Consider the following 13,799-nt stretch of genomic DNA (forward strand, 5'->3'; position numbering starts at 1 on the left):
GTCATCTCACAAATTTTTTATATGCAAGCTAGTTCGAGGCCCCTGCGTCAGTGTTAATGATGTCCTAGAACACAACCAGAGGGAACCGTGCTGCGATTTCCCATCTTCGCTCATGTTTAATCTTCAAGCGATCCTACTTGGCGACATTTATTTGGCTGTTGATTCAGCTTGTATTCTGGCTGACCTGTGGCTATTGTTTTTTTTTTGTTCATCTGTTTCTGTACCACGTTTGATGCTTGCTCCTGTGCTCACATCCGAGAAAATCACACTTTCAAGTTTCATTTGAATAAAATGAAAGCAAGAGGTGTGCCCTTCTTTTTTTCTAATGACAGCAAGTAAGAACAATTTTTTTGTAATCAACACTCAGCAATGATTTTAGGAGTAAGAGCCATGATCAAGTACAAAATCTTAAGCAGTATCATTGACGTGGTCTTTAGCATAAAGTTTATTCTTATCCAACCAGATAATTTTGTTGACCTTTCATCTTGAATATGTTTCTACAAAATACATGGTGTTCCTATTTTTCACGTACTGTCTGCATGTTCAGCTGCAAGCTCATCTTCAGAGGGAAAAAAGTTTGCTTTGTAGTTGCATCCACTTTGTCTTTTTCAGCCAGCCAAGATGTCGCCGTCAGATGACGATGGGAGCTGCATGGTGCTCAAGCTATTGCTTAAGTCAGGATATGTTGGCATCTGACATGTAATGTAGTATCTCTTGTAGTGAAGTGGTTGATAATAGAGCACAGTGGGCCTTCTGTTCAAGAATTCTGTACAACAAAGCTATCATTGTGAAATATATTACATCATATACATGTGCACAATGTTTGAATCCGACTGTCAGTGGTGTACAGAAATTGAAATATGATACTGTTAAATTTTCAGGACTTTGTACAGTGTGTATCCTGATTTGATTAATCTTCCTTGAGCCAATTGTAGCCTGGACGTAGCCACTTTGGTGCAACTTCTCCATGATTATGACACTTGATATGTAATTATTAACACTGTCATACAAAGCGCCTCTTAATTCTATCATATAGGTAAGCAGATGAGAGCTGCTATACGTATGATCAAATTCGGTACGATCTTCGTACGACAAGACTCATCTGGTGTGGTGGGCCCAGACCTTGGGAAACGGGCCTGTCTCTTGTCGTATAAATCGTATGACATTTTGATCGTACGTGAGGCAGTTTCGTAAGCAGATTTGGGGATTATCATTCCTTTCCACAGAATAGCCAGATAGCAGATTTGTTGGTCAACAATAAGTTAAAGCATCTCTTGCAAAAAGAAAGGAAGAAACAGATTCGTTCGAGCAGTGGTACAGGAGAGGGGATGAACAAAACTGGGTTTGGGATGTAGATTCGCTCGATTTAGTTAGACTTAAAGGTCTGTTCTGTAAAATATACCAGTACTGCATCATGTCCCTCTATTTTTAATCCAAGGGCTCATGTTACATTGGAGCACCTGGTGCAGGAGTCGCTCGGGTGCACAGGATACGTTCTGTGAGTGCTGACCCCTCACTTTCTCGCCTCTCCCTCTACTGTTCTTACTCGGATTGACACCACATAAACACCCCATTTGGAACTCGGTTCTAACCTAAATTCTCACCGGAATCCAAAACACAAGAGAACACCAGACTTGCTACTTGGACACCACTAGTCAACGTGTACGTGCAATGTACATTAATTTGAAAGTATATTAAATGCATACGGATATAAATAGGATATTATTTGCGTGTTATTATGTGATTAGCACTATTTTTGGCATGAAATTAACTGCACGCTAAATGTGTTGAGCACTCAACATTGAAGCAATCTAGGTCATTGGATTGACATAATTCGATGGCCGAGATTAATTGGATCTGTCTCTTTGGGTCTTTTTACATTGGTATGATATATAAGTAAAACGCACGAATCCACAGTCAAATTGGATCGGTGATCGATTTCTAGGTTCCGTCGTAAACCTGATTGGTAACTTCCAATTACGTAAATCAATAGTTCAAACCGCACTAAAAGATAGGGCATTTCCCATTGATATAGAAACTTTTTGTACCAGAAACAACAGTATCTGCAATTATAGCCCCTCTGGGATGTAAAATATATCTCTTCTCACCATCCCCATAGTGTATGAGACAAATGTATGCATTTCGATTAGGGTCATATTCTATGGTTACGATTCTACAGACACATCGAGAGAAAACACGACGTCTTTTCCTCCAAAATTCCTTTGCATTGCCCTGTTCCATAGGATCCTTGGTGAGCCATTCCTTTGTTTCAAACGGCACCAGCTGAATATGTTTTTCTGTAGGAATACGATTCTCCAAAATTCCTATTATCTTCCTCTGTTTCAACTTTCAAACGGGGTCTAAGAACGGAGACAAGTCGGGACTGCAGCACATACAACGCTACGACGCGTGAGATAGGGCTTCTGAACCACTTGGAACAAAGAGATATCCAGGCCGTTCGTAAAAAAGCCAATGCCAATATCTAGGCCCTGGACAGGCCCCCCACCTAGTCCTGATCAACAACCGATTTGCGGCTTATCTTGACTCAGGGCCATTTGGACCTCGAGTGAACAATAACACAGTAGGAAGTTTAGTGATGGGTTTGCTCAATTTGCAACAAAGTGGAACATTTAAGGATTATTCTCTTTATTACTTCCTCTGTACCATAATATATGTGGTTTTAGCAGCTCAAATTAAACTGCTAAAACGATATATATTATGGTACTGAGGGAGTAGATTGGATATCAGAGTACTGTGTGAATAAACAACACTCATCTTGATTCATATACCACCTACAATGGGTAGGGCTTTGGTAATTGACCACATACGAGCCCTTAGGGCTCGGTTTCAATACACAAACGTGTCTTCCTCAAAATCAAGATTAGATACTCCATACATACAAAGTACAGTACCGAAAATGCCTTTTGGAGCTCGGCCTCCATGGAGGCCGGTTTTTGAAAAACACCAAAATCATGAAAATTCATATTTTTACAATTCAAAAAAATCTGAAAAAAATTACAGATATACATGGAGGCATAACACACATGTGTGTAAATTTTTAGGACGAAATACGTTGAAATGAAGGCTGTGCAAAAAAGACAAATCTGAGGCCTTTTAACACATGTTACTATTCATCCTCAAAGTCCAGAAATTTGTCTTTTTTCTATAGGTCGCATTTCGAAGTATTTCATCTTGAATTTTTACACACACATGCATTTCATCCGTGTATAGTTACATATTTATTTTCAGAATTTTTTGAAGTCAAAAAGTTTGAATTTTGAATTTTTCAAAAATAAAGGGCTCCATGGAGCTCGGTCACCAAAACGCCCTACTCGTACAGTACTAGATAGACAAAATCCATATTCACCAAAATTTTATCCTAACACCAGAAAACTGAGCAAGACCAGTAAGCATGCACAAAGTAAAGGTGTATGCTACCAAAATCATGAAGGCAGCGAGGGGAGAGGCCGAAAGCGTGTCAACTGAGAGATTTACTAGACCAGTTAGGATATTTGCCTGCAAGAGCATGTAAATATCAGCTTCTTTACACTGACCGCTTAAAGAGGTACATGTCTGCTAAAATTTGACAATTCAATCCTATTAGTTGTACTCCCTCCGTTCGAAAATAGATGACTCAACTTTGTACCATAGATGACTCATCTTTGTACTAATTAGAACAAAGTTGAGTCATCTATTTTGGAACGGTAGTACAAAGTTGAGTCATCTATTTTGAAACCGAGGGAGTACATCCCATTTTGGCATCAGCAATAAGAATAACGAGACATGATCTTACCACAAGGAATGCGCCAAGCATATTTTGATTGAATGCTTCCTCAAGAACCAAATTCTTGTCATGTGAAATGGACCCCGCTAGTGTGAGAATAGATATAACCTGTCATTATAATAGTAGCCATCATGAATAGTGAAGCCTGAGCATTTTTTAGCAATTTCATAACTGGTAACAATCCAATTGTTAAGTATTAGCTGGCTCAATTGCTGTTAGACCCTTCAGGCAACACCACAACAGGTATATTGAGTTGCAGCTGGAGCCAAAGGGCTTGGTGGCTACCTCTAGCTTTAGGTCATTTGCTGATTTTCATTTAGTGTTCGTTCCTTTTAATTACACAGATGGTTCTGCCCCGCATAATGCATTGGCTTAATAAAACTCTTCTTCCAAATATATTTACATGGTAGCTCTGCATGATCTCAAAAAGAAAATGTAACTAGGTAGCATGCATTTGAAGATGAGAAGTGTGTGCATCTTGCCAGTTTTCCAGGCTCTAATATCAGATTCAGCATCGTTAAATATTAAAACCAGTTGGTGAACTATAAGTACAAAGGATAAAGTTACACTTTCAAACCTCATTTTTCAGCTAGTGCACATTATTTCAGCTATGTTGCTCTGGTGCATATTATTTTCAGTTGAAATTTGAATGTTATCCTCATTTGAGAAGATAAACTATGCAAACTAACACTATCCTTGCCCTTTTAGGGCCCACAATTGGATAACTGAAGGTACTATCGTTTAAAGCACTCCCTCCGTCCGTCCCATAATATAAGATCTTATTACATCCAATTTGTGAGCAAATTAAATGTAATAAGATCTTATATTATGGGACAGAGGGAGTACATATTATTCTTGTCTTCTGGATGCCTTAATCTGGCAAATGAATGTATGCTATAAGTTTATAAAAGCGAGAAAGGAAATAACAATACCTGAAAATTCTGGCCAAACACAAGCATAACATATGCGAAGTTGCACTGCAAAATGAAATGCTTGAATCATTTTACTGGATAAAAGATAAGTTGCTGGAGTTACTTTGACCCAATTTCGAGTGCAAAACTAGTTTGTAGTAACTGTAGCATTTCCTTTCACTAAAAAAACTTTAATTTGGGAAGGTAGTTTGCCCGCGTATCCGTTCATGTTGGAAGAATCGCATTGCATGAGTGGAAGGTTTACATTTCAGCAATGCAACAAATGTTCTTACTTCAGATTTACGTAGACCAAACCTAAATACTATGAAAATATATGTCATACTCTTACACTTAATCATCATGTTCAAACATAACATGTCCATTGAGATAATAAGAGCACAGTACTGTTTTCTATATACCATAAGTTGCTGCTACGTTGCATAGCTATCACCACAATTCTTCAAATATGAGTTTGCATTTTTAGTACCAGTGTAAATAAAACCAAGCACGTAGTTAGTTAGTACCCTACCATTCGTCGAGAGACTCTTTCAACATAGCTGTCAAGAATGATTGCCAAAATCCTATGAACATGCCATCAGAGAAAATGTTAGCCAAGGAATATTAGAACTCTTATTCATAGGTGTTCATGTTATCATTGTTTCGTACCAAAATGATGCTGCGAGAACCCATACTTTTACCACTTGAGTGCTCCTAATCTTTCCTTTTGAACTAAGGTCATGAAACAAAAAGTAACCCAGAGATACACCAATCAGGTACATACCCCAGTATCCTGTGGAAGGAGTTCATTAGATCGCATAATGTGGTGCATGGAAAACTATGATACTGAATATTCAGATATAAAAGTGACCTAATAAGTAACAGAACAGATAATCGCCATATTAAAGTTTAGCAAAACAAAAAAGAATGATACAAAGAGAGCGAACTATTCCTGGGGTGGAGTTGTGGGTACATGACTCCACCCAGCAGGGTTCAAATTTTAGTGCTCACATTTACACACACATGTGCTCAGTTTAGTGATATTTGTGGATTTATCCCGCTTTTTCTAATGTAAATAGCACATATGCTCGCGTGGGTGTGCGCGTGGGTGAATAAGTATTACACATGTTTGTTCACTAAGCTTTCTGTACAAATCTGGACCAGCAATGTTATTTTGTCAAACAAACAAAAACCAAGCTTGGAAGGCTCTACGCCTCTATCTTCCTCGGCATCTTATGCAAATAAATGACAAAGAAATCATTGCACGTAAATATTTTTACCAAATATGCTATACACGCAAACAAAAAACAAGCTTGGAAGGCTCTACGCCTCTATGTTCCTCGGCATCTTATGGAAAGAAATGACAAAGAAATCATTGCACATAAATATTTTTTACCAAATATGCTATACACGCCTTCCTTATTCTGGCCAATGATATCACCACTTCTCTCATCAGATGTGAGATACTTATTCAACCCAAAATTTAGCCATACCTGGTATCCTGTAAAAATAAATAAGAGCAATTTATCAACTGAAAAGGAGAATTGTAGCACCTCTAAGCCCTTCTAACGGAACTTAAAACTAGAAACGTTAGTACCTGCAAGAACAAGCATACCAACTATCCCGCAATATTTAGGATGAATCCTGATAATGGATGTAAGGATAGAAACTGCTGCAAGGGTGAAAAAGAAGTTCCAATGGACACCATATTCTCCTACATGTACCTACAAGGTAACAAAAGGAACATAGCTCTTCAGAAAAGACAGCATTCTAATACGGAAAAAATTGAGTAAATAACCTTTGATTATGCATTGTAAACTTAAATCTAATCAACTCCACTTTCACTACTACTACCTCCGTGCCCAAATATAAGACGTTTTGGTAGGCTAGTAACTATTATACGTATTTAATTCTGCTTAATACAGGTTTCAGTATCTAGAAATGAAGGAAGTGAGAATACGAAAATAGACAGGGACAGGAAAACACAACAAAAAGGTTAGCAAGTCTGCAGAAATGGCATTACATGATAAATTCTGGCGGATGCGTAATTTAAGTAATTGGCACAAAGAAGAAAAGTACCTGATAATCAACACCTGATGTAGAGATAAGACGAGCAAAGCCAAGAAATACTAGAGGACTTATGGACTTCAGTGCTGCCTTCCATCTCCTAAAAAACAGAAGGTGCACTATGAGATAGAATACTTATGCTGTTGAATAGTGCCTATTGGCAGATCTAACGGTCAGAAAGTACAGTTATCTTCTAAAAAAATCAAAATTGAAACAATGATTCTGCCAAAGTAACTGTGCATTTTTGTGATGATACTGGACAAAACACGGGATAATTTGTCAGTATGTTCATACAGTAATTTTTCATCTATATGAGAAATAATACCAAGTCAGAAAGCTACTTGGAGAACAACCTAACAAGAAGCGATTAACACAGAAATACCACCTACATGCAAATAGAAAAGATGCAGGACAGATCTTATTTGAAAGAAGAGATGGACCGGTCATTTTATCTTGAATGCTACTAATGATTATAATTTTCTTCGTTTATCAATGAACTGACAAAGCTAAGATTTGCATGCAGAATTGTAATACTTTGTACCTCAATTTAAAAAGGACAAAAAAAACTCAGCACACCATAATGTAAGTGGTGAAGTTGAAACTTCTAGGTTCCTACAAGCTCCTATGTCCAGTACAAACAGTCAACATAAATAAACATTAGTTCTTTAGAGTATCTACAGAAACAACTTATGCAGTGAGAACATTTTGACATAAAGCCCGACGGACGACAGTATCTAACACTATGACTATTGACTAATAAGTATTATCATAGAAAAAGTAGGATTAACTTTGCAGAACAGGAATCTAGTTTTTCACACAGAGTTTGCCTTTTAGTTTCAGTATTCACGTGAGTTACTTCCGACTTAACTACTCCCTCCATCCCAAAATAAGTGTCTTAACCTTAGTACAATTTTGTACTAACGTTACTACAAAGTTGAGACACTTATTTTGGGACGGAGGGATGAGAATCCTTAGCATCATGTTGGATCCATATATATATATTCATTAAGCCCTAAAATATTTTCTTTAAGACAAATGAGATCATTTAAGCACTTACAATGAGGTTATGTTTCGTGCTTGTCTAGACACTAGTGCATTAGCCACTACAAAAGACCCTACTCCGAGATCCATCTGTTATGTTGGAAGACAGGTCAGATTTCTGATCTTTCGGAAATAATGGCAAACATGATCCAAATTACACGAAGGGAAGCACGGGTCGAGAACCTGACATTAACAACTATAATAAATAATAGATTGATGACGAAAAAATGGAAGCAAGGCATATTTGTAAACAAGAAACTTGTGTCAATTCCAGAAGAACAAAAAATTAGCAATGATGAACAGTAGTTGATGACCTAATCATACAGGGGAAAGGCATAAAAACTGGACAACCAACAAAGATGACAACAGATGACTATTAAGTGCGGTGGACATCAGTAAATTGCATTCGACCTGCAGGTCAGCAACCTAGACCAGGGTAGTGATACTGCCGCAGGAGATTATCACGTGTTTAGCAAGGGCTTGCAGCAACAGGTAAAGAAGGTTTGAATTTTCCAGTAAAGTTAAGGATTGTGGCCTTCATCAAGTATGGTTTAGACATGATGAAGCACCAGATTTCGGGAGTTACAAGGTTGCAAGTCAATCTACGACGGCTGTTGTCAATCGGTATTGAGTTACATAATATAATCCAGCTCCACATTAGATAGAGTCAGGTTCACAGTGCTAAACATATACAACCATGGCAATGACACCGGAGCAAGAAGCGGTTGTAGAGGTGTTGCAAGAAGCCGACACAGTCAAGCACAGCGGAGGAGGCAAGCACAAGAGGAGGAACGGCAGCGCATACAGGGGTAACAGCATCAAAGGTGCAACTAGAAGCAGCGGTAGCAGAGCAGATAGATATGATGATGCTAGGAGACGCAGAAGGCATACAAATGGCGGCAGAGAAAACTGTAGTGACGTTGTTGAGCCCAGCTGGAAGAATCCAGACCATGCATGTGTGGAGATTTGACTCAAACAATCCGGTTCTATGTGTGTGCACAAACACGAAACAAGAGTTTGGCGTGTGCAATATTTGCAAGCTACAGTTCTGATCGTAAAACAGACTCCGAAAATATGCTGCAGGCATGAAGTCAGCGGCGGCGGCGGTGGCACTGCTGAGCTCACCCGGTGGAGTTTCGTAGCGCAGGTTTGAAATGCATGAGATTGCATTGTGTTGATCCAATGTATGAGATTATGAGCATAGACCAGCCAAGCAAAGATATACGTGAGCAGCGATTTGCATGGAAGCCAGCAGATCAATTAGGGCATGAAGAGTCCGGGCCAGGAGATGAACAAGGAATGTTTAAACTGCAACAAAACCATGAGGATCACAGGGCCAGCTTTGTATTGATTACTAGCTCAACAATTTCTTGGACTGGCACACCTCTGTGCCCTGAGTTTACTTCCATGTGCACAGCAGGATGGGCAGCGATACAGTGCGCTGAAGGAGAAGCGGTGGCTGTGAAGCAGCAGGGGGCATTACCGGTAACACAACCCACACCAGCCCCTAATGTGCAGATACGTCTCTACTTGATGCACCAGAGGGAGTGGCGGTGCCAGCAACAAAAGGCTGTGGGTTCAAATGCACTAATCTCTCTAAAATCTTCTAATTTTTTTGCACAAATATGAGTAGAACTAGGCTTGCAATCAAAAAACCTGTGGGGTCAGCTGACCCCACAGGTTACACATGGAATCGCCACTGCTCCAGAGGAGTCCATGACTGACAAATGGATTTCATTTAACCAATCTAATGAAGCTGTTAATCCTTTGCAATCCAAATAATATGCACAATTTGCAGTTGTTGCCATTTTCTGCACAACTAGTTCATGATTTTGTGCAATTCTTAATGATGACGATTATAAAACTAGGCCATCATGGGGTCTACACACCATGTAAACAACCTTTGGCTATTTAATTAGCCTTCATGACGAAAATAAGGTAGAAGAACCTGTAAAAACAAAAGATAAACTAAAGAAAATGCCTGGACGAATTAACTTACAATGCCACTACCATATGTTTCAGCCTTTGCATACCGTCTAGGAAAGATTTTGAAATCCACTGCCAATATGGACACGCATGTCACTAAAACCTACAAAGAGCACAATCACCATTAATACTGCAATAGTACTGCTCCATTTCTAGTGCTGGTGAAGGAGCGATAATGTGTTACTTATATAATCAATAAACTTGTGCATACCACTGACACTCGGTAAGAAGATATGTCTGCCCTAAGAGAAGGCAGATGCTGTTGAGCCTTGAGATGAGACTGAGACCTGAAAGTGCAGTGTCATATAACTCCAGATCACCATGGGTGGTGTTTCACGAAAAGAGATCAGAAGGGAATTAGAGCAGCAAAAACAAGATCACAAAAATTGGAGTAAGAACTAAATACCAAATACCTTTTAAACAAGATGTAGATAGATATCACAGCTACAAGAGAAATTGCACAAATATAAGCCCATTCAGCTAAGATCTGCAACAAACCAAAGGAATAACCACAGATTCACTTATGAGCTAAAAAAATGTTAAAGCTCATCCAAAGATTGGTAGATGACAACTGAATAGTTCAGTACTTCAGTATAAGTGTGTGCTTTGCACGTTCCCTGATTTATGCTGTTTAACAATTTCATCATGTAAACATATTAAAATGCAATGAAGAGGGTACTTGCCGTGAAAATCAGAAGTATAGGCAATACAACAGTGAGAAAATCTATAACCAACGCTGAAAAGTAATACACTCCATCTTTATGACCAGCAAGAGCATCATCATTTTTCTTCACTGAATCCCTCCTAATATTATCTATAATAAGATAAAAACAAGGAAGTAGAATCTCTGTCAGATTTGCTCCATGAATGAAAATAAAGAAGTTTTTATTATTGATAACAATGACTACATCAGGGTAAAAAAACATGGAAAAATTGAGAAGGATGCCATGACATAGCTAGCATCAGATTGGACAACACAGTTTAAAGTAGAGGACATGCTAGCTGCCCACGGTCAAGTAAAATTTATCAATATAGATGCTGGGACATGAAAAAGATTGGGCCGGATCGTTGAATATCAGAAAATACCTTGTTAAAAAATATCAAAAAATACACATTTATGATCAGAACGCTAAATGTGCAAAACTGTAGCATACTGGCAACTGAATTCCACTTTCCAGTCATAACACCTATCTCACTTGAACATTTGTTGCAAAACAAATATTCTACACTTACACGAAAAGGTATAAATGGTTATGAAAAATTACAGTATCTGTAACCAACTGACCTCTGCTGCTCCATTTCCTTAAAACCACCACTGCCTGTGAACCAAAAAAAAAAATCAGACGACAACCCTGACGTGCATATATAGATACAGAAAATATTGGGAATCTAAGGGAGAGAAACTAATCAGTCACCGGCACGATAGTGGAGAGCGCCGCGATCTCCAGCAGGGACGACCCCGTCAGGTTGCTCACGAATCTGCGTCATGAAGGAGGAGAGTACCTAGAAGTTAGCAGAGCAGTACGGACGAGAATAAAGTGGTGGCAAACGCAGGTAGGTTTGGACTTTGCACTCACTGCTCCTTAAGAAGCTTGTTCGGGTTCAGGGGCTTGTCGAGGAGGCCCTCCATTGTTGGACTGCGAGAGGTGGTTCCAATGTTTTCGAGTCGATGAGTCGACGAGTCGCTCAGGGGGGGGGGGGGGGGGGGGGGGGCGACTCTAGACTAGTCTAGACTCATGGTCGATGAGTCTGACGTGAGTTAAGCAGCAGCAAGGGGAGGAGCACACCAGCAGCCACACCAACCAGGGGAGGAGGGGAGGAGCACAACAGCAGGAGCAGCAACCAGGGGAGGGGAGGGGAGGGGAGGGGATTGGAGGGGAACAACAGTAGCAGGGGAGGAGGGGAGGATCACACCATAGGAGGGTAGGCGCAGAACAGCAGCAGGGGCAACCAGGGGTGGCGGCTGGAGACGGTTGGATCGGGGGGAGGTGGGGGATGGTCGATCTAGGTTTCCAGGGGAGATGGGCCGGCCCATATACTGTAAACAAAACATATAACAGTTGGGCTCCATTTAAGTGAGTCGCGCTCCCCCTCAAAAAACAAAGTGAGTCACTCGACCCAGAAAGAGCGACGTCGCTCGACTCATGCCAGGAGTCGAGTCGAGTCTGAGTCGAACCTGGAGCAGCGACTCATCGACTAGTCGCGACTAGTCGAACGACTCGAAAACAGAGGATGGTTCAATTGCTGCGGGGCCCCCTTTGCGTGCAGGAGAGAGGTTGGTGGCCGCAGGTGGTGGCAGCGGCTAGAAGGCCGTTGGAAGCCAAAACTCTACCTCTGACGATGGTGGCAGCAGCGGCTGGCTGGCGGATCAAAGATTTTGAAACAGGGTGATCCACCTTAAAAAAATATGATAAATATGACATGCCAATAACACGATAGAAATTGATCAATATTATCTTACAAACATATCAAAAATTCTCGAATAAGTCTTGATTTTGCATTAAAAAGCCTACATGCCTTGAAAAGTTCAAAGGAGACTATATGCATGTGTTCATTCTTCCACATTTGATACATATATATGTAATCATGTGGTCCTAGTTGAAAATATGTGAAATTTACCGATTCAAAAAATTAGAACAATGTATCAATTGTTTGACCCAAACTGAAACAATTCAGTAGTAATTGGTAACATTTCTGAAAATTACAGCTCCAGATGCCACATGGATTCAGAAAAATGGATCCAAACTGAAACAACTCAGCAGTAAGAAGTAACATTCCTGGACAGGACTCATCACTTAGTGATACATTACAATTTACAGAGGAGCGCAGCAAGCTTTAATTTGTAACGAGAAGTACTGGCAGGTGGCGGCACGACGAGCAATGAGTATAATCAGTAAACAGAAATTGCGGAAGAGGCAGAAATCTCATCAAACGTGCCTCAAATCAGGCTGGGCGGATGGCTACGTGCCTTCTGCAGCTGCACAACGCTGGGCGCCGGGCGTCAACTGCCTAGTGCGGTCTGGGCGGCTAGGGACTGCCGGCTGGTAGCGATGGCGCAGGGCAGGGCAGGGGCGGGTAGAATCGACGGCGAGGCGGACCAGGTGGCGAGATCGGCAGGAGTGCAGAGCAGTCGCGAGGGGAATCGAGGACGCAGCGGTTGTCCTGGCCGTTGCCGCGGCTGTGCGACGAGTCGACTCGAGGTTATGTTTGCTGGGCTTTTTTTTTTCTTTCCTTCCAGCCCATCCCTTAATCTCTCTTATGGGTTATGGTCTCTCACACGCGATGCAAATTTTTGAATGCTGCTTGCAGGCGCTTGACAAAACCCGGTTAGGAGGAAAAGCCATGAGCAAGAATTCCAGCGTCTCTACGTTCAGCTTTATCCAGAAACTAACACAATGCCCGTGCGTTGCTACCAAATTATAATACAAGGAGTTAGGTCATTGGATTAGGAAATCGTAAAAATATGTTGGTGTCACATGGCCTTTGCGCGAGGTTCACTATTTTGAAAAGAACACAAATACAACAAAAGATCATGCGTCAGGCATTGGGGAACTTAAGTGGCCATAGTTCTTTACAGACGCAACATTTCGAATGTTGAAACATATGAGAAATAGACACCGGTAAGTTGACCGCACAAGGTCGTGGATCGGGTAGGAGGACAAGGTATGTTTCATTTTTGAATTACAATTTGTTCACTCTCTTGTTCTATGATACAAAACTGAAATAACTTGGTTGGAAAAAAAAAGGTAAACAAAAGCATTATATTGAGTTTGAGTCGCATTTCTGCATTTGTTATTTGTGCCCTTTATAAGTGTTGATCTCGCATGAAAGTAGTAGTGTAGTTATTTATTTATGTTAGGTCACACATGTGAGTAGAAATACATTTGTTTATCTATGTTCTTGGAGGTTGTTATTCCCAATGTGGGTAGAGATACGATTGTTTATTGGTGAAGGTTGTTGATCTCGCACGTGAACTCATCACCAACTCCAACCTTTATAAGTAGGAAAGATAT

General features: G+C 40.4%; 1 protein-coding gene across 1 annotated transcript; it reads right to left on the reverse strand.

Annotated features, from left to right (window-relative positions):
* Positions 1-399: 399 nt before the first annotated feature.
* Positions 400-11,768, reverse strand: LOC125539048 (uncharacterized protein At4g17910). Its single transcript, XM_087544506.1, has 16 exons — positions 11,364-11,768; positions 11,202-11,265; positions 11,072-11,105; positions 10,470-10,600; positions 10,200-10,273; positions 9,998-10,073; positions 9,800-9,889; positions 7,817-7,890; positions 6,772-6,859; positions 6,290-6,416; positions 6,089-6,193; positions 5,362-5,485; positions 5,225-5,276; positions 4,717-4,761; positions 3,794-3,892; positions 400-3,516 (listed from the first exon to the last, which is right to left on the reverse strand). Exons 1-16 carry the CDS (start codon positions 11,414-11,416, stop codon positions 3,364-3,366), a joined length of 1,389 nt encoding a protein of 462 aa, XP_087400632.1. The 5' UTR covers positions 11,417-11,768; the 3' UTR covers positions 400-3,363.
* Positions 11,769-13,799: the final 2,031 nt, after the last annotated feature.

This window comes from Triticum urartu, chromosome 2A (assembly GCF_056163025.1).
Source record: "Triticum urartu cultivar PI428250 chromosome 2A, HENAU_Tu73, whole genome shotgun sequence".
NCBI lineage: Eukaryota > Viridiplantae > Streptophyta > Magnoliopsida > Poales > Poaceae > Triticum > Triticum urartu.

Excerpts from the sequence above, each read along its gene's own strand:
- LOC125539048 (XM_087544506.1), bottom strand. The coding sequence starts at position 11,416 with ATGGAGGGCCTCCTCGACAAGCCCCTGAACCCGAACAAGCTTCTTAAG. Across the intron at positions 6,860-7,816 it reads GCACGAAACATAACCTCATT|GAGATGGAAGGCAGCACTGA; the intron begins GTAAGTGCTTAA and ends TCTGTTTTTTAG. Across the intron at positions 5,277-5,361 it reads GTTCTCGCAGCATCATTTTG|GATTTTGGCAATCATTCTTG; the intron begins GTACGAAACAAT and ends GCATGTTCATAG.